The following is a 26,933-nucleotide window of genomic DNA, read 5'->3' on the forward strand; positions in this document are numbered from 1 at the left end:
TTCCTGTGGAGACTGCAGCCCTCCGCAGAGGAAAAGAGGAGAGAGAGAGAGGGGAGCGGCGGCGAGAGATGGAGGAAGACGAGATGGAGATGGAAGGAGAAGTGGTGGTTGGGCAGATGCCCACCGTGATGGTCCCCCGCCACATCAACAAGAGGGCTCTCAAGAACAAGGCCCTCTCCGTTGGATTCAACGACAAGGAGCTTAGGCACGGATCCCTTTCTCGTTTTTATCGTTCTCTTCCAGTCGAAAAATTAGATTTTTTTTTCCTCATGTGGGGTACGTTGGAAATCGAGTTTATTTGCTGCGGTTCTTTTTCTCTGATCATTCGTTTCCTTGTGGTTTAAGCACCAACTCTCTGTTCTTCTCTCTTGGTTAAAAAAAAGATCAGTTTTTTTATGTTATTTGGATGCTATATTCATTTTAGGGGTCTGCTTCACGAGAGTTGGAAATTAAATTAGGAAGAAACTATTTGTGGTGAAAAGTTTTGTTAGGGACCTTAATGCAGGTTAAAGTTCAGAAAGTGAATACTTTTCTTGCTCTTAGTATATTTGCTTCTAGTTCCATAGCTTGTAGAAGATTAAGAAGTGAAAAAAAAGCCATCCTGGAGTTCTTTTTAACCATATGGTTAACTGTGCCTGGGGATCACATATTGGCAAAACATGTGCTTGTGTCCGAAATCATAGATGGAAGTTTAGCACTCAAATTGGACTTCTGAGTAAACTTCTCTTGTGAAGATTGAGGTGGTATGCTAATGTTGAAACGACATTGGATTTTCAGAGGCTTGAGTTGCCTTCCAGGATTTACTCTCCAAATGTTAATTCATGTGGATTGCGTACAGTACATGGAGATCTTTCCTTTTCTCTCTTATATCTAACTAGAACTTGTTTCAACAGGGACTTTGTTACTGGCTTCCACAAGAGAAAGAAGAAAAGAAGAAAAGAAGCTGAGAAGCAGCTGCAAGAGAAGGAGAGACTGAGGCGTATTGAGGCCCGTAAGAAGGTAGCACTCTCATCTGCATTTGTTTCAGTAATGTATCATGTCTCTCTAATCTCTATATTCTTCTAATGTATCACATAATTAACTTGTTCTAGGTCATGATATTGTCGATCATGCCTAATCTTTGATTGAAATATTGTCGAGTGAAATCTCATTGTAGACTCTGGTTTCTTCTGATTAAACTGCTATAAAATTCAGAATGTAGTCATGTACTATGATCATCTTTTCTCATCAACATATTGGTAAACAACCGTAAATTAGAAGGCCCCACAACTAAATCAGCAAACCTTCAGTACTGTTGACAAATGGAACCTACCCGTCATAGTAGTGAAATCTAAGCAAGACAGGCTCTCGCCACAAGTCATATAGTACTGGTTGTATGGTTATCAACTTCGTTGGTTGCATTAGGTCCATAAAAACAAGGATTACCACTTTCACATTTTAGGCTTGAATATAGCCTAGATAAATGGATAAATTTAACTTATGAGATGGAAATTATGTTCATAAATAAGCCAAAGAATCAAGGGAATTTGGCACACACAAAAAATCCCCTACCTTTATCACTTTTTCCAAAAAAAGCCCCTATTGTTTAAAGGAAAAATACATATTTAACACCTTAGGCTAATTTTAACTCACCTCACCTTAAAATATAAGAATCTAGAAAGAAATATTTGATCTTATTCAATGTGAAATTTTCAAATTTCTAAGCTATGAAGCATGGATATTGATATGTTCATACAATAAATCTTCAAAAATAAGGACACGATACACTTAAGATATTTAGATCTTATATGTATATATTTATCTCTCTCTCTCTCTCTCTCTCTCTCTCTCTCTCTCTCTCTCTCTCTCTCTATATATATATATATATATCAGTGAATTTTGTACTTAAATTTTCTTAATTGCGGAATTATATATAATTGTTGCATATGAGAGTTTATATAATTAGACCTCCAATTTATCCACTAAAAAGAACTATCATTTATAACAAAGTCTAATATATTATGTAGTATATTACTAACTAAGATGTAAGATAAGTGAGCAAATTTTAATCTATTAATAAGAAGAAAATGACCATTGTAAACTGATCTCCTAATGTAGATCATAAAATAATTAAGTGAACTCGATCTTTTCACGAAGAGAAACCTTTTAGATCTGATAAGAAATGAAATGTAATATTCTCTTTCAATTTGATTCATTGATAGGAATCTCAAAAGCATCCAAATGGATATTGTAAGGAAGTATCCGATATGTATCCAAAAGTATTCGGCGAGTACTGTATCCAGATGGATATGATTACTCATCAATGTTGATAAGACCTCATATGTAATGGTTTTACCCTCACAATTATATACTTTTCATTTCAATTATTCCTACAAAGTATTATGTTTTTCAATTTTAAATTATATAAATGGTTATTCAAGCTATTATCTCAGCAAGAGTATTTTGGTAGTTTGAGAAGTATAGTTACTTAATTTATGATATGGTAACATTAGCGTGTTGTAATAGTAATACTAGGGTGTTAATTGGAAATCTTTTGTAAAAGGAGGGGGCTTTTTTTTAGGAAAAAAGATAAGGTAGGTTTCGAACCATAAAAACTCCAGAATGTAGGGTTTGTTCAAAAATTTCTGACAAATCAAATGCACCAAAATGACAAGTAGAAACTGTAGTATATTACAATTACATACTAGTGCTGTAGCTTTATTGGAGATGAAATGCTCTACTTACGATTGATATAAAATTTGAACCTGAGAGGAAGTATTTGGATGGCCTGCAACATTACATAGTTGCTATGCAGTATTGGGAAGATATCCTCTAAATTGTGTTGAGCAAGTTTTAAGCAGCGGAAGATTTCTAGTTCGAGATAGTAAATTAAAAAAAATGCTCTTTCTAGAATATGCTAACTTCCTACCGTGTCACAGCTTACAAGATGTAATTCTTGTGCAACTTTAACTTCATTGCTTCTATGAATATCATGCAAATATATCTTGTTTGGATGATTGATAAATCTGGTGAGAATGAGTTTTGGCTTTAAAAGAGATGTCATTGGTAAGATATGGAAACATTGGATCAATTAAGTAGAACATGTAAGAATAGAATAGCAGGAAGGATGCTAAAGAAAACTAGAAGGGACAATAACAGTTTAGGACAATCTGACATTGTTTTTAGGTGAACTAAGAAACACGAATACTTCTATATTCTTATTGTATCCGTATTGGATATTATACTCGTCAAATACTTTTGGATACATCGGATACTTCCTTAAAGGATTAATGTATCTGAATCTTTAAAAATGAATTTAATATTGTGGATACTTCTTAAGGGCTTTTTGGAAATTTCTTAGATACTTATTAGGTTCCTATCAATAGAAGTCAAATCGAAGGAGACTATCACTTTTCATTTCTTATTGGATCTAGAAGGTTTCTTTTTGTGAAAAGATTGAGTTTACTTGTCTCTTTTATGATCTATATTAGGAAATCATGTTACAATGGTCAATTTCATTTGATTTATAAATTAAATTACTTATTTATCTTACATCTTAGTTAGCAATATATTATGCAATACTAGTTCTTTGTTATGAATGGAGTTTTTTTAATAATTTAATTGAATATCTCCTTTTATAACTATCATACACAAATAATATAGGATTTCTCAATTAAGAAAATGAAAATACAAAAAGTTCACTGATTCATATATATATGAGCTGTGTATCCTAGGCGTATTGTATCCCTATTTTTTAGGATTTGCCGTATTGTTTCTATATTTGTATCCCATATAAGTATCCGTGTTTTAAGTAGGTGACACATTAAATCCAAGAATCCAAGCTCTAACTGTTCATATAATAATATGTTGTAGAACTTGTGAATGAGAATCTTTGATGATGTGAAAGATATTTTGATGCATATGCCTTGATCCTTTTTGTTCTTAATAGTTTACGTTTCAATCAATGATGTTTCAAACATTCACCGATACTATTTTTTTCGCTAAATTTTGAATAAAACTATTTCTTGACCTATATGTCGTATTAAATAACCTTTTGCTAATCTATGCAAAGTCTGTTGGTTTTGAATTACAAAGGAAGGATGAATTTGTTGTTTGCTTCTCATCGATTGAAGCTAATTCTTTCCTCAGTGGGAGATGATAAAATAAAATGTAACTCATCGAAAAGCAGTTATGTTTTGGATACTCTCTAAAAACTGCTGTAGATTTTTATATCATCCATGTTCAGCTATGAAGCATGACGCCAACAGGACATTGGCAAACCTATACTGGAGACAATTAAATCCTCAGAGTCAAATTTATACAACTCAGTGGAAATATGCTGGAGACGTTGAAATATCAAATTGTTTCTCAGTATAAATATACTGCCACAACATTTATTTAACTTCAGGCCGCAAACATTTATAAAACTTGTCAAATCTGGCCATTTAGGCTATGAAAAAATGTACATATACTTTCAGACTAACCCTGCCTATCAGCTTAGATCCTGTCCGGATTAGCTTAGATCAACATGAATGCCCACTGCATTGCATGCAACCTCCAGACTATATTGTACTGTGTAGCACAAGTGATTTGCACACAAAGACTGCATATGAGATTCATACATGACTTCTAGACTGCCTCTTAGAGCATCATTAGACAAACTTTTGTACCAACATTCTTTTATTTTCTTTTCTTTTCCTAGAGTTGGGGTATTTTGCTTGTTTTACCGTTTATTCATGGTAGTTGGGTAGGGTTCGTGCTAAACTACCAGGCAGATATATTGTTGCTCATTATATTGGCTTTATTAACATTGCTGCTCTTTTTTTCCTTTGCGGCAGAGGAAGCAAGAGAAAGAATTGGCTTTATATGGTAGAGTTTTATCATCTGAAAATCCGGCATGCACTGGGCCAGAACATGATGATGCTGATAATGCTGACAATGACTATGAAAAAGATGAACTTGATTTACCTGCATCAGTTTCTGGTAACTTTTGCTTGTCTAGTTTTTTTTTATTAATTAAAAAAAAGATAATATGGTCTATGATGTTTTTTGTTTCTTATTTTATTGTTTTATAGTTTTGACGAAATTTTACTGGCCTACTCTAAGGTATCTTTTCCTTTTTCTTGTTTTTTTTTATGAAGAAACAAAGACTTATGAAGATGGCCCTACTAAAATTACTGTCACTACCCGTGAAATCTCACATGAATATGATGATCTGAGACCTAATCCCGTCGTCATCGTCCCTAAGCCTACCATTACAGCTGAAAAGAATAATTGCCTGGCTCCTAAGAAGAGGCCGCTGAAGAAAGTTTCCAAGCATAAATCAAGCAAGAACAAGAAGAAGAAGAAGTCTGGATTACGAAAGAAGGATAAAAGGGTTAGAGGAAAGACCATGTGATAGTTGTATTGCTGGTGTTTTAATTTTAGGAGTATGACTAGTGAAAAGCTTAGCTACTTAAATTTTCCTCCTGTGTAAACATAATAGACGTACGCTTTTCATTGCCCCTATTGCTTGTTGAGTCCCTCTAATTAACTTGCTGCTGTAATCAATATATGGTTTTTACTAATCCTTCTGAAAATGCTCCAAAAAATTATACCAGGAAGCTGCTGGTGTAACCATTCTGCAGTTGTTGATAGATTTACGTTCATAGCATTTACAGTAGAGAATTGTACCGCATAGTTTGAAAGGAAAAAAAAAATGGATTCAACTCTTACTCCAAACAATATTGTAGAGAAATTGTTTGTTTGGTGGCTTGGCTCGATTTGATTAATATCTTAACAGTGCGGTTAGTTTGAAGGAACAGTTCGGTAGCATAATAGCTTAGAGCAGGTTTCGGCGGTGGTGACACATATAGAATAATTCGGTAGCATAATAGCTTGGAGCAGGTTTTAGCGGTAGTGAAACATATGACTTGAAGTCTAGACTAGGCAGTTAAATGCTTAGTGAGGCTTAAAGTGTTTTTGTATTTAAGGATGATTGGTTTTTTGTCCAATATATATCTAGCCTTAGAACTTATGAATGCTAAAAAAAAAAGTTAAATATATATTATACTTTTATACTTTTGTTTAAAATTGTTATTATTTTTTATATTTTAAAAAATTTCAAATTAGTCCTCGTAGTAATAACTAAAGTGAATCTATTAAATGTTTCATCTAATTTAACTAACCTGCCCAAATAATTTTTATACTTAGTTTTTCGCTCAATTTTTTATATTTTATGCTTACCCAAATATTCGCAGTCTACTTCCTTACCTTAAAAAATGAGAATCAAATTTTTTTTTCTCTTCGTTCTGTACCTCTCCACTAAGAGGGTGGTGCGGTGGTGGCAGTGAGGTGAGTCAAGAGTTAGGGATATTTTAATAATTTACATATTTTTAGTTAAGTTGAATGAAAAAAATTAAAAGTCTAACTTTAATATAAGTATAAGAATTAATTTGAAACTTTTCTTAGTATAGAAGTAAAGTAATATTACGCTGAGTCGGTAATTTATGTAACTAAAAAAAAAATTAAAGGGGCAAAAATGAGCTGGATATAATTTTAAGTTTCAAAAAATTAGACAAGAACGAAAGGTAATGAGTTTGGATAAATTAGAGGCTGTGGCCTGAGAACAAAATAGATAATCTGCAAGGATAAAAAATCACCTCATCAGGCTGCATTGGAAGACCAGCATACCCAATTTAACTTTGTTCATGCATCACATCATCATCTCCAGTTCAGTTTCGTTAAGAAGCCATTTGCCAGAAGCAGGGAACAAATATCATAAATGAAAAGAAAATGTTAACTATACAAGAAGCTGGGAGATTCTGCACAACCCCAGCTTTCTATATGATATGAGATTTTTGTTCTTTACATTTTGCACAGAGAGATGCCTTATTTCTGTATGAACTGTTATTATCTATACGAAGAATTTGCTGCGGCAAGAAGAGCGGCACCTGTGCCTGAGCCATCATCGATGGCCCTGATAACAACATTTGGCGCAACCTCCTCGCCTAAGATTTCCATCACAGATTCATTAAGATACTCTCTGAAGATGGAGTAACCAGAATAGAGTCCTCCCTCAATTGCAACAACACTCCTCCTTGGTTTGCTTTTTGTTTTTCCACTTGCAATGCCACCAGTCCCATCCCTTCCAATTTTCTTCAATATTCCCACAATACCTGCTGCAGCTAAACGTGCGGCTCTTTGTGTTACTATGTCACATATTCTTACTACGAGCCTTCGTGTCTTAATCGGAGCATCTGACATCTGAACAAGCAGCCATCAAAGTATATAGAAAACACGACGTTCCAGTAGACCAATAATGCAGAACATAATTATGATTTAAGAAGTCAGTTGCTACCTGTAGATTATCTTCCAGTATCCTTTTGACCTCTCTCAAGTCAGGAGAAGCATCCTCATGCATGTCAGCCATCAAGGGTGTTCTAAATTATAAAAGGAGATGTAAGAAGGGGATCTGCTGAATTAAGCAATAAATTTACTTGTCGATCATATTCATCTAAATGACTAGAGGCCAAGTTTTCAGTAAGGTATGAAAATTCATATATAATACACGAACTCAATTTTTGTTTGTAGAAATCATTGAAAATCTGTGCATGGGTTTACCTTTCCCATAATCACTTTATCAGCACGGCTATATGACACACAAACACAAAGCTCCACAAGCTTATAAAAAGAAAAGAACAAAAACAGGATCTGCAGGAAATCTATAGTCCTCCATCGAAGGACTTAAAAATAGCAATCCAAAACTAGGAGACATGAAGTTCTGCAAAGCAGACATAAGAAATTGCTCACAATAGTTAAGAGGTAAATAAAAGATATAACATGCTTCATGTTATCCTCACAATAATTAAGAAATAAATAAAAGACATAACATGCTTCATGCCATTCAATGAACACTAATTTACTAGTACCTACAACTGTTTCTGTTTCAAGTCCAATTAGATAGTCAGTAATTTCACAATGCATCGGGGAAAAGCAGCAGATCATTTTACAGCATCACAAGCATAAATTCATATCGCTAAGCGATCTATTACATTGCTTCTCAGTTTTGAAATTATACGCCATTGACAGTTAAATGACAACTCGATCATGTGTGTGTGTGTACCACCTCTACCATTCTAAAATTTGATAAGTCCCAAATGGACAAAATCACATCTTTTATCAAATGGACAAAATCACATCTTTTATCAAATGGACAAAATCACATCTTTTATCACATTGAACACATTCAATGTTCCAACTATCAGTAAGCAGACAATGGCATATATAGGAGAAAAGGATACCAAATAGAAGAACCATTGTAGAAGTGACATTGCACAATTTTTTTTTTTAATTCAAGAACTTGTAGTATTAGTCATCTACCTTAAGCTGAAAGGTACAGACAAGCAATGAGCAGCATCTCCAAAAATATCCGACTCTTGTGCCATCCTATAAAGCACTCTTCTAGCAATCTCACCCAAATACATTCCTGATATCATTTTCTCAAAACCCTACAGCAAAGATGATAAGTTAGAACATTTTCTAAGAGTTCAAAACCAAAAACTATACAAAAAGTTGATTAAGGACATTCTTGCCTGATCATTCCGATTTGGACTCTCATCATCCAGAGCAATATCATACGAAGTTCTTGGTAAGTGAGATGACCAGAAATTGCCCCATTCCATGTTGACGACCTACTTACCACAAGAACATGAATGGCACATATAAGAAGAATAGATTAGCATATTGTGCAGTCCAAAATGGGTTACATGAAATGCATAACTCAATTAACTGAAGCTTGGTATATGAAGGAAAGATACCATGCCTCCAGAATTTTTAAGAAGGCCTTGACACTTGATAATCGCATCACTCCGTTCTACATAACAAGCATTTGTGCCAGTTCCGATAACCACAGAAGCCACTGTATCTTCATCATAAAAATGACACAGAGCTAATGTCCCCACCGTATCATTCACCTGCCAAAAGAGCATAAATCACTCAAATTTAATTGCTCTGAGCATATGCATCACCATCTTATTTACTTGCTGTCAGAAATCATCATTGCAACAAGTTTAGTAGGAAAAAATGTACAGCTTAAAATGCAACAAAAAGTGAATACTGGTATTATAATAAATTAGTAATAACCTACTAATAAGTTTAGGAAGTATGGATGAGGTCGAACAACCAAAAGTAGTTACGCTAGTTTCTGCATTGTGTTGACATCAGAAGTTATACTTCTAATAACTTTTTTCCCGTAATGAATGCTTTTAAAGAGCAAATCTTGCAAAGATATTTCCAATCACTAGATTTGTTCCTTTTGGAATTTGGAGATAACACCTCACCAAAATTAAGGTTGCCTGTCCCTTTTTTATCAAGCATTTAATGTTCTTAATATCTTCAATCCGTACAAACCATTCTCATGTTTCACACAAGCTCACATGTGTTCCTATAGAAATCTACTATTTATCGCCTTTGCATATACAGCATTATCTCATACTAAACAGTACTAAGAATTGGGAAATAACCATTCAAAGATTTGACGAGTAATTAAAGTTGATTTATTAATCGGCTAACCATTCCCTCCTGTCGTGCACTACATGCCCTACTTTTTTAGCAAAAGCTATCTCCAGTAGGCAATGCAACGATCTGCCTAGGTGCTTAGAATTGGAACATGAGCTATGAGAGAACTAGTTTATTGATCAGCTATGAACTGCATTTCTGTTAACAAGGAAACTGAGTAACGAGAAAACTCTAATATTCGTTCTTTATTTTTCCAAAAGTCCACTTTGATCACCTAGGACCAACCTTAGGTGGAAACTCCCCAGGAACTGCTTAGGTATCCGAGTAAAACTTAAAACATTTCTAAAAATATTATCTATGTAGAATGTCTTCGAGAATTCTTGAATTAATCGTCCATGTCCCAAATGGCCAAATTAGTGGATTCTAGTTTCTAAAAGGATATTCTTGGTAAAAGAATATCCTATTTACTATTTTAGGTTCATGCACTAGTTTTAGATTCTAGTTGCATAAATGATTTTCTAACCTTGATTGCTCAATGCCCGTCCATCTCTTGGTCTTTTAAAGCCTTGAATATCTTCATATCAAAAAATAATTATACAAATCAATCCAATAGATCATACATAACATGTCATTAGTAATTAAAAAGGGGACGAAGCACTGCATTAAGAGATGAACAATAGCAGCTATCCAAAAGGAAGCACACACACTTACATGCAACATTCGCCTCCAAGGTTCAGCCAATTAGAGTTTCTAGTAACACAGTTGATGGCACAACTCCCAGATCAAGTAATATGGAAAAGAAGATAGGAATGAGATGGATAATAAGGAAAGACCGTACAGAAGAGAGAGAGAGAGAGAGAGAGAGAGAGAGAGAGAGAGAGAGAGAGAGAGAGAGAGAGAGAGAGAGAGAGAGAGAGAGAGAGATCTATTTCTCTTTCGATGCATGTGTTTATGAAAGGCACTCCTTATTAGGGTTGAAAAGAGAGAGGGGGAAAGCAATGGAGAGAGGTATCTTTCTCTTTATGTGCATAAAAAGGCAAGAGTCCTAAATAGGACACTGGAATCCAATTCATCCAACAAAAACAGATCACGGAATAAATAGTTGCTCCTCCTCTTAGAGAAAAGTCTAATGCAATGATGTCTACCACATTTGAAACCCATATTGCACCTTGGCATATCTTATGTACGAATATGCATTTACTCATGTCTCGCATGTCCAAGCATGCATTTGGGACATGCATGTATATGCAGAAAATAATAGAAAGATGTATTAGAGCATTTCTTGACATTTGCATCTTATGCAAGAAAAAGAGATCAAAGAAATTACTTTATAAAATTGAAGATAATTCGCCACAAATTTCGCGTTACTTTAAACAAGAACGACCAGAGGACTCTCAAATCATACCAAGGCTGCCACTCGCATATTCAGTCCCCTCTTGGTCATTGCTTCCTCCAAACACTGGGAAACATCTTTTCCAACCTAAATTACAAAGTCAATATAAGTTACTTTTGACATACCAAAATCCAAGTACCTCACATTGAGGAACCTACCTTAGTTGATATTTTCTTAATGCTAAGACAAATAACAAACAGGAGCAACAGATGATACTTGAGAAAAGAAAATTTAAATATTTTTCTATGTTCCTTAAGTTATATCAGAATTTTCCATATAAGAGCATATGAATTATTGAAGGGAGAATGAAATAACATAATTTTAACAAACTACATACTTCAGAATCATATAATAGAGTGAAAAGCAATTCTCAGATGTCTCCATTAGGTTGCACAATTGCATATCAAAATAATATGCTCTATACATGTCCCGCAAATTTTACCACATCTAAATATATAGTAACATGACATAACAGATCAGCAAATAAGACAAAAAAGTTAAAATACATAAGATGATGTTAGATGATACATTGAGTGATTTGCAACAAAAAGCATTTTAGTTTTCTAATTTAGCCCTAAATTGTTTTTACTAATTTAACTCTAATAAAATCCAAAAAAACTGTCATATCTTTAAAAAAATATCATGCATACTTATATAATTTATGCGTACTGCCTATGAAAAATGTAGACATTAATTTTTAACAATATACGTATCGAGAATTTTAAAAAAAGTCATGCATTATCTATATAATATACATGTATTGCCCATGCAAAAAGTACGCTTTAATTTTTAAAAAAATACGCAACGCATCACCTATATAATTTATACGTATTGCCTATGCAAAGTGTAGGCTGCAATTTTCAATGATGTGCGCATAGATATTTTAAAAAAAATACCACGTATTACATATGTAAATTACGCGCATTGCTTATAAAAATATACACTTTAATTTTCAACGATGTGCGCAAAAATATTTAAAAAAACACCACATATTATCTATATAATTTATGGGTATCGCTTTTAAAAAATGTGCGCATCAAGATTAAATAGTTGGATTGAGTTAGAGAAAGGATAAATTTTATTAAATCAATAAAAAATGCTTGAATTTGGAGTGAAGGGCTTTTTTTCTACAAAATCGCCATGATACATCTAATAGCATCTTACAACATATTATCACATCTAATCCACTAATTCTACAACTATAAAAATTTGTTTTATATATTAGAGATTCAATAATCAAGATGCCAAAAATGTAACATGAGAATTGCTAAAGTTATATGCAAGCAAAACGCAGTTCCTTAGATAAATGTTCAAGCGAAACCATGCCTTCAAAAATATCATTTAACTTTTTTGACACTTTTATCTAGGTTGGTTCATAAATGATTAGGTGAATAACATGAAACTGATGGAATATAGAAGCAATAGAAAGTTCAAATTTAGTGATTTGCAGCAGTACACAGACTAGAGTATGCCTAAAATAGGTGGAAATGTAGAAAACATAACAGCTTTAGCCGAAGAATAATAAGCTGCAGCTTTAGAAATTTCTTCTCATTTATGCATCTCCAAACCAAGATTTGGTAGACTGGCGTTATTTTGGTAACTCATAGTTTCGATTCCTAAATTAGTTTCAAGCTTGCACACACCAACATATAGCTAAAGTTTTCTTGTCAGTCTTAATTATCTAGTTCAAAATTGCAAAAAGATCTGGCTGTTAAGAATGGCTAGATGACCAGCAGATGACTCGATGAGGCCTCCATAATAGAGAGAATCCAGGTTGCAAGTGGACTATAGAAAACTATGAAGACAAAGTAGGAATTTTGGTTACACCCTATCAATCAGGTTGCCTATATTCTTGGACATCATAGCTACCAACAGGAAGTTAGCCTCAAACATCATAGCTAGTATCAAGATGAAAAGCACGGTGAATGTGTTTGTGAAGGCTTATCAGCTAATACAGCTGAAAAATCAGCAAAAGTGGAATCAACCACTCAAAAAGGACAGATAACTTACGGCATCTTCGATTGAGAATCCTTTCGTCCACTTGATAAGAGCACCAGAAGAAACAGAAATTTGTCTAACAGGAAAAGAGAAAGTAAAGCCAAGCTCCCTTTTATCATCTGAAGTTTGGCCATCCTCTCTTTCAATGAAATGCTTTAGTGTCAAGGCAATATAGTCGAAGAGATTCTGCAAGCAAGAGAATAATTCTAAACTTACACATTCAAAACTCATCGCAAAGAGAATAAATTTTGGGAGATGATTGCATACCTGACTTGTACTAGTCATCAATTCTTGGGGAATTGGTTCTCGTTCAAATTGGCGACTCAAGATCTTAGACCCTTCTCCCCCAAGCTGAACCCGCAAAACTCTGAAATAAGTACCTCCCAGATGCAAAGCATAAAAGGTGCCTTCTTCAGTCCTGCTGGGATGAAGGAAATTTTGCATCAATATGATCCATGGTCCAATAACTACCAGAAACAAACAACCAGTAAATAGAACAAAAGTAGCAACATAATGTTACAATTCAATCACCAACACCTTCATTCACATGTATAATGGTAACTTGTAGTTCACCAGAAACTCAGATGAATAATCCTAACCTTCCAACGACAAGGAAGTCTAATTGAATATATAGTGCAATATTCCTCAAAGGGCCTAATTCTATATTAAATGTTGCATCGATCATTCGTAAATACTTTAAATATGCGAAAGAACCTTGTACTAGAAACATTAGATCAGCAATCAAAACAATATCAGTAACTTAAGAGATTAAGCACATGTCCCAATACTAGTAGCTGTTCTCTAATTAGATTTGAAATCACTCTAAGTTTGCAAAGATGTAGTAAGACAATAGAGTAAATCTACAGGAATGCTTACGCAAGCAGAGGCTAGCTTGCCAACAAATGAATATTACTTCTAATGGTTCAAGCTAAAAAGGAAAAGAGTGAAGCAGAAGTACTACCTCAAAAGCAGCTGCATGTTTTCCTTACTTGAGGTTCAACAAAAGAAATACTAGGATAAATGAAGTCAAATAAAAGGGTTGATGCTATTTAAAGCCCAATCACAGTGTTCTACATAGTACATATTGACCAGAGTTTGAGAGAGAGTTGATCAATCGCAAAAAACAAAAAAAAACGAAATAAAGAAAAGAGAAAGAGAGAAAGAAAGAAAGAAAGAAAGAAAGAAATTTTGGACCACTTAAGAATATAAATGATAATAAACAAGCATTTAGAAAGAAAAGGTTCCATTCATATCAGAGTACTAAAGAAGATTGAATGATTTCAAAGGATTAGGAATCAGCAATGGTAAAACTATTCAGGAATCAAGAAGGAAGGTAGTCCTTTTCTGTTTCAGTGATGAAGCAGGGTGACAGATCACCTTTTACCCAAGAGACAAAAAAGAAAAGAAGTTAGTCCAGACAAATCTGAACCACCGGTCATCTAAAGTTCCCAACTTTCTTCTTCTGGTATAAAGAACAACCTTTGATCAACTGATCGTTATTTGCAACACCACCATTGTGAGCAATGAAGGTACCAAACAATGATTGATATCGCCCAGATGCCACCGAAAAGGGTTGACAACCCAACTTCATATAAATGTAGAAATCCAGTGACACCCAAAAATAGCAAAATTTCACAAAAAAGTGAATTTATCACTTATCAATGCAATAAATGCAACTATCATAGCAAACCCAGAGAAGCAACCAACTTAGAGATTTCTAATACAGATCTACAGATCTTCTGATGATCCAGAATATGCTAGAAAAGATGCCATCCAGATTTTACCAGAACAGGGGAGACTTCATTCAACAGTTGAATCCACCTAAGACGCCCAATAAAACAACACAAAGAAAATAGAAACTAAAAATCTTCCTTTATACATACAACAAATGCCATCATCATTAGGAACCAAGAACAAAAGAAATCAAGTACAAAATCCCAGTACAACACCATATCCCAATTAAAAGATGGCAACTAGATACTTAACAGCATTAATCAACCTAATCATCAAGAAACCCATAACATATGCAACTACGACCAAAGAAAATCCCATAACATCTCATGTCCAATAGAAAGCTCCCACCCGTGTCCTTAGAACAGGATTAACCAACCCAACTCATAAAACAGTAGATAAGTCACTGAAACACCAACAATAGCAGAACGCACAATATCAAAAGAAACAGAAACCTTTCTTATCCTCAAAGAGATGCCACTGCATCGAGAACGAAAAAGTTTCAAAAAGTACCAACATGAAATCACCGACCAAACTTCGTATAACGTGGAGAAATATATTGAGACCCAAGAATAGCAAAAGGTCAAAACTCATAGAAATCAAATAAAAAAACTCTCCTTTATCCATGCAACTTATGTAACCATGTCAGAAAATACTGTCACAATACCACAACGGCCAACAGAAAGAACCACCCATGTACTATTGGAACAGGGCTAACATAACAGATTAACAGTAGAGATTAAAACACCGAATAATAGCAAAAGATCACCTAACAGAAGAAAAAAAATCAAAATAAAAATTCCTCCTTTGTCCATGCATCAACTGCCATTATCATCGAGAAACCAAAATCCAAATGCAAAACCAACCGTCATCACGCGACCAATGATCCGACGCTAGCAGAACGGAAAATGAAAAAAAAAATGGTCCGGAAACAACGGAAGTAAGAGCAACAGATGGCAATACCCATCAGGGAGCTTGTCGATGTAGCTGAGCAGCATCTTGAGCTTGCTCCCGCCATCAGAAGCCAAACCCGCGTGCATCTCCACCGCCATCGCGTCCACCACCTGCCTCAGCCTCGCCACCGAGGTCTCACATCCCTCCTCGAACTCCCTCACCAACTCCACCGCGCGCTGCCACTTTCGGCGACTCCTCGCCCTTCTCTCCACCAGAACCGCCGCGACTGCGCACGTGACCACCGCGCACCCCAAGGCCACTCCAAGTCCCACCCTTCCCATCACCCTGAGATCCTCCTTCCTCTCCCAACGATCAAACCATTGGTTCTCCCAAGAAGTTGACGAGGAAACCCTAGGTTTCCCGGCAAGAGGCACGAGTAGTAAGCTAGATACGGGCGGGGCTTTGCCCTTGAAGACAAGATGTTCGACGAAGTGCGCCTAAAGAATGGAACAGAGAAAGCAAAACGCTATGAATGGAAGAGAGAGAAAGAGAGGAGAAGGGAAGAGAAGGGAGAAGAAGGGAAGAGAAGGAAGATAAAATAAAGGGGAGAGTGTGGAGGTTCATTTTGTTAATTGTTTGCTAAATAATTTAGGAAATTTTGCATATGATATCCTAAATTTTAGCAATTGATGATTTATTTCCCTTAAATTGAAAAATCCACAAAAATCTGCTATAATTTTGGCTAGTAAATCCTATTTACCTCATATTACACCTTTAAAGAATAAAAATAAGATTAAATATATTTTATAATACTCTAATATACTAGAAATTTTATTTTGTATTACTATAATTTTGTGCATTATTTAAGCTCTATACCGTTAGATTTTTCATCCAAGAGTTAAAATCTCTTTTTAATTTAAATAAAAGTTATTTTGTATCACTTTCTCTTATTTAATTAACAAAAAAATCATTAAAATTAATTTGTTATTCTGATTAATTACATTTTTATTTATAATTACTATTTTCTTTTTAAAAAAACACTAATCCAAATATTTTTTTGTTGCATTTTTTTTTTTAAATTGGTCTCTGTAGTTTGATCTTTATAAAGAATAGTCCACATGGTACGTATGCAACTTGATAAAATTTATTTCCAAACAATTTGCACTATCAAATTACGTCACTTTTTAGTTTTCTTTTTTAACCCTCCAGGGGGCAAATTACACACTTTCTTTCACTAATTAATTTTAAATTACATAAGAGAAGGTTTGCTCAAATTAAGAGGCGGGGACGCAAATCACGAAAGTGCAGGGTGGTATGTGAATATTTGCCAGTAATTTAATATAATTTAATATAATTTAATTTCACAGCGCAATAAATAACGCTTTTGAGTGGCGTGGAGAGTGAGTGCGAGTCAGCCGGGCGGTGCCTACTTTCGAAAGGTACCCACAATGACTAGATTACCCCCAAATAAATTGGCAAATTACGGATACCGACAACTGTGCGTTTGACTTGGGTCGGTTAGTACGATACGGTGATAGCGACGCCTCGGCTCCTTTTTTACCTCGCAAAAATGGCTTAAATATTAGGCGTTGGAATGGGTCTTATTTACGACATTACCACTTATGTAATTGCGCTTTTGACCGTCCCAGTCAGCGCTTTGACCGGATTCGTACAAGGGCAAAATAGGAAGAGAGTGCTATATCTTTTTATCTGTTGACCTAATTTAAAAAATAATAATAGATTTGATTATTTGGACTTCTTATTTGCGGAGGAATAAATAGGTAAATATTACGTGAATAAATGCCAATCTAATTTCGAACTTATTCTTTTAAGTATTTAATTGTCACTAAATTTATTGGACTCTTTAAGAATTATAATTACGAAAATTTCCTTTTAAAGGAATGTTTATGGTATATTCCTACCTAATAGGTGGCTAGGATTAAAATATTCTGATTCCTTATATATTTGGATCCTAATATATCCTCTTATAGTATGAGATCATATAATGTTTAACATATCTTTCAGAGTGTTTCGGATAATCTATATAAGGTAAGTTTTTTTTCTCTTCATTATTTAGAGATATTAAATTAATAAAGTATTATACAATTTCTTTTCGAGAAAAGTGATAATTGATTTCAATAATAATTATAATATCTTAAAAGATTTAATGGGCAATGATAATTATTATATTTGAAAAGTTGTTTATTGGCAATTATGTGAAAAGGACCCTTCATCTTTGAGAATAAGAATGTGATACAAAATATTAGCTCTATGGTACATTGACGTCAGTGATTACTTCCATCTTTTATGGATATGATATTAGGGAGTCATCTACGTTGGAAAACTAGCTTAACGTTGTCATCACAGTGACATAATTGCTTAAGTAAGTAATACACTTGCTTAAAAAGGACAAATAGTGAAAAATAATATTATGCAAGGTTATATTTGAAAAAAAGAAGAAGAGAAATTACAGGTAACACCCTATATTTTAACTATATTACAAATAAGCCATTGTTTTTCATTAATTATTTATTAAGAATCTTCTATTTGTTAAAAATGTCAAGCTATACGTCTATAACCAACCATTTGATAGATAATATAATTTAATCCGATCATCATCAGGTTAATTTAAATTTTAGAACCAATTAAGCCTTCAAAATAACTGGAGACAAATTAAATTCCAATTTTCAACAAAATATGATCAAATGAAGCCTTAAAATATTAAATTGCATCGGAATGCGTAATCTCACCAGATTAACGAATTGAAAACTACTATTACTTAATCTCAAATATCATTCTAAAAAGGTGAGATAAGAGTAATTTAAAAAATAAAAAAAAAATATTATTTAAAATAGATGAAATATTATACTTTTTATTATGTTCTATTTGGTGTATTTGAATTAAACTAAACTGAGATTGTTGCTCAATATTAATTTGAGCCTTTATTTATAAAGAATAAGAGGATATTACCTTTTTTATAATTTAGACAGAATATAGGACGTTATTTTGTAATTCTTTCTTAATTTTTAAAAGAGTATTGTGTTTATTTTATATGTATAGTTAAATTGATTTATCTCAATGATAGCCAAACTAATGATTAAATGTCTATCTATTAAGTAATAAAAGTTAAAATGTTAAATATATTTATCCTCGTATATATACTTATGTTTAAAATCACTTTACTCCTTATACTTTAAAAAATAAAATTTGAAAGAGTCCTTGTTTGTTTGCATAATTCTATTATTTTAATAATAAATTATTTTCATATATTCACACTCTCTTGAGGTTCTATTAAATTTTCATCAAAATTATGACATTAATTTCTCTTTCATATTTATTACATTATATTATATTTCAAAAAAAAAACTATTCCTTAGAAAGTTATTACATTTAAAATAGAGTAATAAGGCAGTAAATAATTTAGCATATTTAATAATAAAACATTTAATTTGCTGCAATTTATATACAAAAAGGAATAAAAAAAATTTCCTAGTAATGCACTGAGCTTTTCAGCATTTATTTTTTCATAAAAATACTAATCAAATTGACTCATTGAAAAGTTATTTGCACTAAAAATTCACTTAATTTTCAATTTCTCCTTAATGCCTTTTTTTTTTTCTTTGACTTTACCCTTTTTCACTCGGTGTCTAAGGGTAAAAGTCAAACTTATCAGTATTTTTTACTGACATTTTCAGTAAAACAAATGTACATCTTTTTGGGGAACGGTAATTAGAGTTTGGGAGAGGGCTAGTTTGGTCAACAACTCTCTGGAACGTACGGCTCAGATCGACGGCGAGATAATTGGTACAGGATGGGTCCCACTCCCGAGTTTTGTTCTGGCAGTGCCACGTCATGGGTATGACAAGTACAAGCTAGCACTTTGTCCCCTGGCCGGTGAGGGGCCCTTTGTCTGGATAAAATTACCCAAAATGTTCGACAGATAGGGGGGCGGGGGCGGGGGCGGAAGAAGAAATGGACGTAGAGACTAGAGACGATTATTCTGGGAAAGGGAAATAGCTGCAGTCTCATTTATAAATACGTTGTAATTAACTCTTTCGTTTTTTTTTTAACTGACCATCAATTTTTTTCATACATTATATTTTAATATTATTAATAATCTCATTAATTATTTTTTATTATAAGCACTAAATATGTACCGATCAAATGTTAAAAAAGGATAAATATTAATAAATTAATATTTTACAAAATTAAAATATATTTAGATTATAATAATAAATTTATATAAGCATTGCATACCTACATTTCAAACATTGCACACCTATCTCTCTAGCATTGCGCTGCATTGCATATTTTATCTTGCTAGTATTGCATATATATCTCTCAATATTGCATACATAATGCCTTAGGCTAGCATTGCATATGTAATGCCATAGCATAGTATTATTCAAATTCTTAAGTATTACATACATAAAATATATTTGGTTTATTTATTATTTATTCTATCAATCTATTTTAAATCAAATCGAAGGATGTTTTTAGTAATTTTTTATTTTTTACCTTCACTTATATTATATCAAATATAATCATTATACTCCTATTTTAAAATATAATTAAACATAGGATAGTTATTCCTAGAACAAATCTCTCAGTTTGATAAGAACAATTCCTATTTCCTTTCTATTCCTAGTGTGAACAAGACCTTTATGTATGATAATAGTGAATTTTGTGAACAAAATTACTAGTATTTGTCTTGTACAATCTAGGGTTTTATGTATGATTATGACATTATTTATGAAAGAGTGATATGTGTAAAAGAAAATATCAAAGACACAATCAAGAAGAAGTCCAAATTCACCATTCCTACATAAATTATTCAAACCATTCTTGATCAATTTGAACCACGCAGATTTGGCGAAGATCACTTAAGACATATAAGTTTGGTGAGAAATGAGTTCAACCCAATAGGGCAGAATTAAACTAGACATGTTTTTAATCTATTTCAAAATTTGGTTTCTCCTTCCTAGTTCACTTGGTCCAAATGAGAGATGATTTTCCATACTTATAAAATGATCATGAAGTCTAAAGCGTAGGTAAAGAATTTAGAGAGAATCTAGCGAATGTAATTGGATAGTTCTATGTTCCTGATTGATTGTTACTAATTTATTTCTTAGAGCGAGTTGTTGTCTCGAAGGTCACTAAGACAAGTCACCCAATCCCAGTGGTCACTGAAATCAGTAGATATTACTTCAAAGCAATTTATAGCGAGTTATATTTTATATACTATTATTATTATTATTATTATTATTATTATTATTATTATGTAATTATATTATTATTTATTTTTATTATCATTTTGTTTTACATTTAGGTTTGGGTTATTATAAAAGCAATTGGTAGCGAGTTTTAATGATCATGAGAGCTTCATATTATAGCCATGGGATTCAATGGAAGGTCATTCTTGTATTTGTACATTATTAGCAGTTGATTTGAAAAGGATCATGATTTTTACCAAAGTTGTGTTTTTCATATAAAAACTATTTGTATTTGTTTTTTATCTCTATTTTTGATGATTTGTCAATATTTGTTCATTGTACGCCATTATCTCCTAGATTAGGGTTAGCTTAAAAAATTTCAACTGGTACCAAAGCATACTTTGGATTAAGCATATCTTGAATTCATATATTTTTCACATAAGATAGAATAAGCCAATATCTTCAAAGCAATTGAAACGGTTGCTCTCTCTCCAAAAAGTAGCTAGGTATATCGTCAAACTATGTAAATAATCTACGTACACTTCTAATTCTAATTTTCAACTGCACATCTAACCAAAAAGTAAAAAAAAAAAAACTTATTCTATACTATTAGCCTATTTAATTCCACATTGGAAGGATTTGAACAGATTGGAAAGTTAATTTGAGTGGTGTCAGAAAGAAATGGTTAATCTACCAGCCTCTCTCCTCCACTGTTGGTTCTTAGCTTTTAGTCCAGACCCACAAAGAATACTAACACATTTGTGTTGATGATTGGGGGGAGAGGTCCCATATATGCCTCATTGATAGCAATGGTATGCCATCAACCTTGTGAAACATGTGAATGGTGGCCAGTCAGTATTGCTTCTCATTCTCTTTGTCCATTGGTGCTCAGCATCACCACATCTTTGTCACTCCACTGGACAAGTTGCAGGAACAACTAATCCAAGCAGATAGATGGTGGTGGAGGTTTTGTCTATCAATGCCTTTCTTTTTTTCTTTCTTTTTTCCTTCAAGGCTTCAAGTAGATAGATCCTAAGTTTACCATCTTTTTTTTTCTTTTTCTTTTTTTTTTCCTGTGTAAAGATGCAACTCTTATTTATGCATATTTTGTACACAAATTTTGATTTGTGTTAGGGTTAATAATACACAAATATAATCATTAACTTCCAACCCACATAGATATCTCTATATATGCATGTCACCATGGAGAAACTATCTAGTGGATGAGTAATCCAAAACATCTTACCCCATAAATTAGATTAATACTTTGTTTATCAACAAAAAAAAAAAAACAAAACAAAATATGTCCTGATCCATGCATTAATGTGAAGTAGACACAATGTTAGTCATTCTTTAGCATAAAATTTACTCATAACTTATAGATAGATATCTTGATTGTGCTTTTCTATGGTATCTAACCTTTTTACATTAGTTTTCTATCCTAGCTTGTTTATTGTTAAGGGATTAGGTGTTAGTGGATGGTTAATAAACTGATTTTTCTTTTCTAAGAGCTTACATATATGCAAAACTATATGTAAAGTAATATCTTGTTTGAGTTGTAAATAAGCAATGAAATAGAAAAACAAACATTGGTCATACATGGGTAAAGTCCAAAGTTGATAGTGCTTATTGTGCCATATTAACAATTATAATAAGAAAGATAATGTTATTTATAGTAGTTGTTGTTACTGTTGTTGATTTAATTAATACTAGGGCAAATTATAATTTACTTCTTGTGGCTTGATTCGATTTTAACTTACACTTTGTACTTCAAATTTAAGTGTTTAAACCTTTCTTTGGTCTAGACTAAGTTACGATTATTATATTTTCTATCCAAAACTAATAGTACAAGTGACCAAACTACTCCTACTATCATTAGCGTCAATACTTTTCACTATAAGAAAATTACTAAACGATCAAACTATCCTTACTATTATCAAATCAGACTATATCTCTATGAATGTAATTCGTTCTTTTCGGTTAAAGATTGACTAATAATTGTAACATAATCTAGACCTTATTATCAATATATGACGGTAAGATAAAATTAGGTCGAATATAGGTGGTAAACAGCAATTTCCCATTATTATCAATATTATAAACAACTAGGCAGAGAGAGAGAGAGAGAGAGGATAAATATAAAGGGTAGAAGTAATATTAAGATCTTAATATTATCACTTCAAAATCCATAATGTGATTCTACAATTAATATGAAGAAGCCAATTACTAATAAATTTTAACCTAGCTACGAATTGCTAAAGATGCAGTAGATAGGGGACCAACATGGTAGGGTAGACAACCCAAAAAATCTCATTTGCCAATTCAACAAGAAGATCTAATTATACTGTAGACCAAATCAAAGTCCCTATCTAGAGTTAGAGTTAGTTGTACCATATGTGAATAGTTCAAAGGGGGAAATTATATGATTGAACTATAGGAATATAATGTAATATTTGGTCACAATAAAAATCTAAGATGAAGAAATTATATGTAACATCAAACAATCAAGCTTTTTTTCACACCAAAAAAAAAAGAGTTTTCTTTTTTTAGTATTTGCAAATATTACTGTCTCTATACATAGAAATAGCCAGATATTAGTACCGCTGGATTAACTTAACTCTAGATGTAAATTTACCACATCTTTTGGTGTTCTTAAACATAATACATAAAAAGGGAGATTAAAAAAAAATGAGAGGGCAATTGGGAGATTATGGAAATCCAATTTTGGAGATGATGGAATATTCTGGCTTTTATGCTATTCCATTAGACAATGTTGCTTTAGTATTAACTCAAGCTATTAATGTGGCCATTTTGGGGTCCATTTGAAAACTATGAAAAGAGAAAAGAAAAATGCAGTTTGTAGAATGGCTACCAATCATGCCCTAGTTGCCATTACTGTTACTCAGACATAATAATTTCTTGGGTATACTTTAGTTTACTCCCTTTAGTTTGGCTTGATTTTAACTTATTTTATATCCATGCCAAGTTACAATTATTACTAATAGGATGTGAAAAGACTTAATTATCCTATGAAAAATATAGGAGTAGTTTGATTATTTAGCAACCAGCTTATGATGAAAAATATTAAGGCAATGCATTACATTAATTTCAGCATTTGCACCGTTAGTTTTGAATGAAAAATCTAACAATTACAATTTAATACGAATCACAGGAAATTAAGTGCTTAAATTTAAAGTGTGTTGGAGTAAATTGAAATCAGACCAAACTATAGGAGGGAAAATTGTAAGCATATGCTATAGTTGGAATATAATTGTATGACTTGAGTAGAATGAATAGAAATCCATGTTGATGACTATTATCAATGGGCCACAATCCTTCTCTTTATTTTATGTAAATATTATCCTAGCTAATACCACAATGATTTGTCTGAACATGTGCAAAAATACCCTTAACTAAGAATAATTTATGAAAACTAGAATAATAAGAGTTTCATCCTTTTATATCTAAATTGTTCAAATTTTAATAGTTAGCTAACTTCAAAGGGTATTATTAAATTTAGAGAGGCATACGAGCAAATATGAGATTTTTCGAAAGGTATGTATGCAAAAGAAAAAAAAAATCCTAAATTTTAACCTAGGTATGATATGCCAAATAGATTTGAAGCTTGAATTGCTAAAGATGCAGTAGACAGGGGACCAACATGGTAGGGTAGGCAACCCAAGTCTTAACTTCTTTTGCCAATTCAACAAGAAAATCTAGTTATACTGTAGACCAAATCTATGTCCCTATCTAGAGTTATAGTTCAAAGGGGGAAATTATATTGGTAAAACTATAGAAATATAATGTGATATTTGGTCATAATAGAAGTATAATTTTGTTCAATCTAACAAAAATAGATTATATATAATATCGTACAATCGGGCGATTTAAAATAAAGATTTCTCTCTTTTCAGTATCTAGTACCATTGGATTTACTTAACTCTAGATGTAAAATTACCACATCTTTTGGTGTTCTTAAACCTAATACCTAGGTACTAGATGGACAATTTATTGACCAAAATGGGAGATTAACAAAACAATGATAGGGCAATTGGGAGATTATGGAAATCCAATTTTGGACATGGATGGAATATTCTGGCTTTTATGCTATTCCATTAGAAAATGTTGCTTTAGTATTAAATCAAAGTGTTAATGTTGCTACTTACTGTCCATTTGTAAATAAAAAATGCAAAAGTTCAATTTGTAGAATAATTACCAACCCTAGTTGACATTATTGTTATTCACACATAATAATTTTTTGGGTATACTATAGTTTACTCTTTGTAGTTTGGCTCGATTTCAACTTATTCATATTCATGCCAAATTTCCATTATTGATAATGGGATGTGAAAATAATTAATTATCCAAAGAAAAATATATTGAACTTAAGAATGATAGGAGTAGTTTGATCATTTAGCAACCTGTTTATGATAGGAAAAATTGAGCCCAGTGAACCACATTTATTTCAGCATTTGTACCATTAGATTTAAACGAGAAATCTTATAATTATAATTTAGTATGAACCATAGAAGATTAAATGTTTAAATTTAAAGTGCAATAGAATAAACTAAAATCAGGCCAAACTATAGGAGAACAAATTGTAAGCATATGCTATTGTTGAAATATAGTTGTACAACTTGAAGTAGAATGAATAGAAATCCATGCTGATGACCATTATTAATTGGGCCATAAGCCTTCTCTTTATTTTTATGTTATCCGAGCTAATATTATATTATGTCATTGTACTTAATTTAAAACCACAATGATTTGTCTTAACATGTGCAATTAGGGCTAGAATCTAGTCAATGAGTACTCCAAAGAACCTTCTTTACTATATGCAATATTAAACCAAGTTATGTCCTCTTCTAGATAATATGAAAATAGAAAAAGTTAGGTGTACTTTGGTACGTAGTATCTAGTTAATACATAAGACAAATGTTTGGTCTTTGTATCAAGAGTGTCAAGTAATTTAGTAGTTAAAGAGCTTAGAATATATAGGAACTTACAAGTGATGTAAGAAAAATATATTTTTAGAGAGAGAGAGAGAGAGAGTTGGATTAGGTGCTATCAATAGTATTTAGAGCTTGAAATTATCAAGTCAAAATCAATTATGTAACATCTAATAGTAAATTGTGATCTAGAACGTCTAACACCAAGCAAGTGTGAATTGTCTTTACCTCTGTGATGCTTGAAAACTAACATAGTGTTCAAAAGTTAGTATTGATTAAGGAATATTATCAAACCAAGCCAATTGTTATATGCATTGATTTTTCCAAAAACAAGCTTAGATGAAATTAAGAAAGGACAAATTATAGGTCCATTTTAACTTACGGGTCCATGTACTTCAAGCTTAAGTATTTAACTCTTATGTGGTCCACACTAAGTTGCAAATATTAATTTTTTTTTTCTATCTCAAACTAATGCTTGAAAATTTTGAATCAATAATATTCATTGCACTGATATTTTCTGTCATAAGCAAATTACTAAATGACTAAACTATTTCATACAGTCTATAAATAGTAGACAATCAAACACTCTATTCATCAAGCTTAGATGGGCGATTATATTGTCGTTATGCAAGGGTCAAATCCTGTGGATAATAAAATTATAGCTATAACGGTAGAATGATGCAGACTCAGTAGTACTTGATTGACATAGAGTGAGAACGTGTCTTTGCAGAACCTAGTGGCTCAATGGTGTGGATGCTCTCGTCGTATAGGTGGTGATTATAGTGATAGGCCTATGACTAAGGTCCTTAGTCTACAATCGTAGACGATCAATTAGATGTTTATTGGATAATGTATAAAATATTCTATTACTAGGGATCGGGTTTGATAGGTGGACATATAGATATTAAGAGAGTTAGTTTATGCAAAAGTTGAACTGTGCTAGCTACTATAATTATGAGCAAACTTATGTCATAATGGGAGATGAGATATTTATGTGTTCATGCACTTTTACTGTTGGGCAAAATTGTATATATTATGTCATGTTATGTAATTCCTTAAATATTATCATGCTAGATATAGTTACTATAAAATTGTATATATTATATCATGTTATGTAATTTCTTATACATTATTATGCTAAAGATAATTACTACTTATTGAGCATTAGGCTTATCCATGTATGATACAAATTGACTATTATTGTGGCGGGAGCATTTTGTAGCAGTTTACTTAGTGATGCTTTAGGCCCTCTGTTACTACTTATTTTGCATAAACCAT

General features: G+C 32.5%; 2 protein-coding genes across 4 annotated transcripts; one reads left to right on the forward strand and one right to left on the reverse strand.

The window, feature by feature from the left end:
* Nucleotides 1-5,546, forward strand: LOC140791120 (uncharacterized). The gene is made up of 4 exons (XM_073141523.1): nt 1-205; nt 894-999; nt 4,818-4,962; nt 5,121-5,546. Exons 1-4 carry the CDS (start codon nt 69-71, stop codon nt 5,375-5,377), a joined length of 645 nt encoding a protein of 214 aa, XP_072997624.1. The 5' UTR covers nt 1-68; the 3' UTR covers nt 5,378-5,546.
* Nucleotides 5,547-6,712: 1,166 nt separating this feature from the next.
* LOC140791550 (hexokinase-3-like) lies at nt 6,713-16,108 on the reverse strand. 3 transcript variants are annotated; one of them, XM_073142182.1, is made up of 9 exons: nt 15,563-16,108; nt 13,136-13,286; nt 12,881-13,054; nt 10,883-10,957; nt 8,778-8,933; nt 8,553-8,651; nt 8,341-8,468; nt 7,319-7,400; nt 6,713-7,224 (listed from the first exon to the last, which is right to left on the reverse strand). In XM_073142182.1, the coding sequence occupies exons 1-9, from the start codon at nt 15,832-15,834 to the stop codon at nt 6,871-6,873; spliced, it is 1,491 nt and encodes a 496-aa protein (XP_072998283.1). In that variant the 5' UTR covers nt 15,835-16,108; the 3' UTR covers nt 6,713-6,870. The 3 variants fall into 3 exon arrangements, with proteins under 3 accessions (XP_072998283.1, XP_072998285.1, XP_072998284.1); XM_073142184.1 differs by having other exon boundaries at nt 13,136-13,289; nt 15,563-15,989; XM_073142183.1 differs by lacking the exon at nt 15,563-16,108 and adding an exon at nt 13,830-13,861 and having other exon boundaries at nt 13,136-13,289.
* Between the last annotated feature and the right edge of the window lie 10,825 nt (nt 16,109-26,933).

This window comes from Typha latifolia, chromosome 6 (assembly GCF_019914945.1).
Source record: "Typha latifolia isolate L0001 chromosome 6, TyphaL0001v2, whole genome shotgun sequence".
NCBI classification, from domain to species: domain Eukaryota; kingdom Viridiplantae; phylum Streptophyta; class Magnoliopsida; order Poales; family Typhaceae; genus Typha; species Typha latifolia.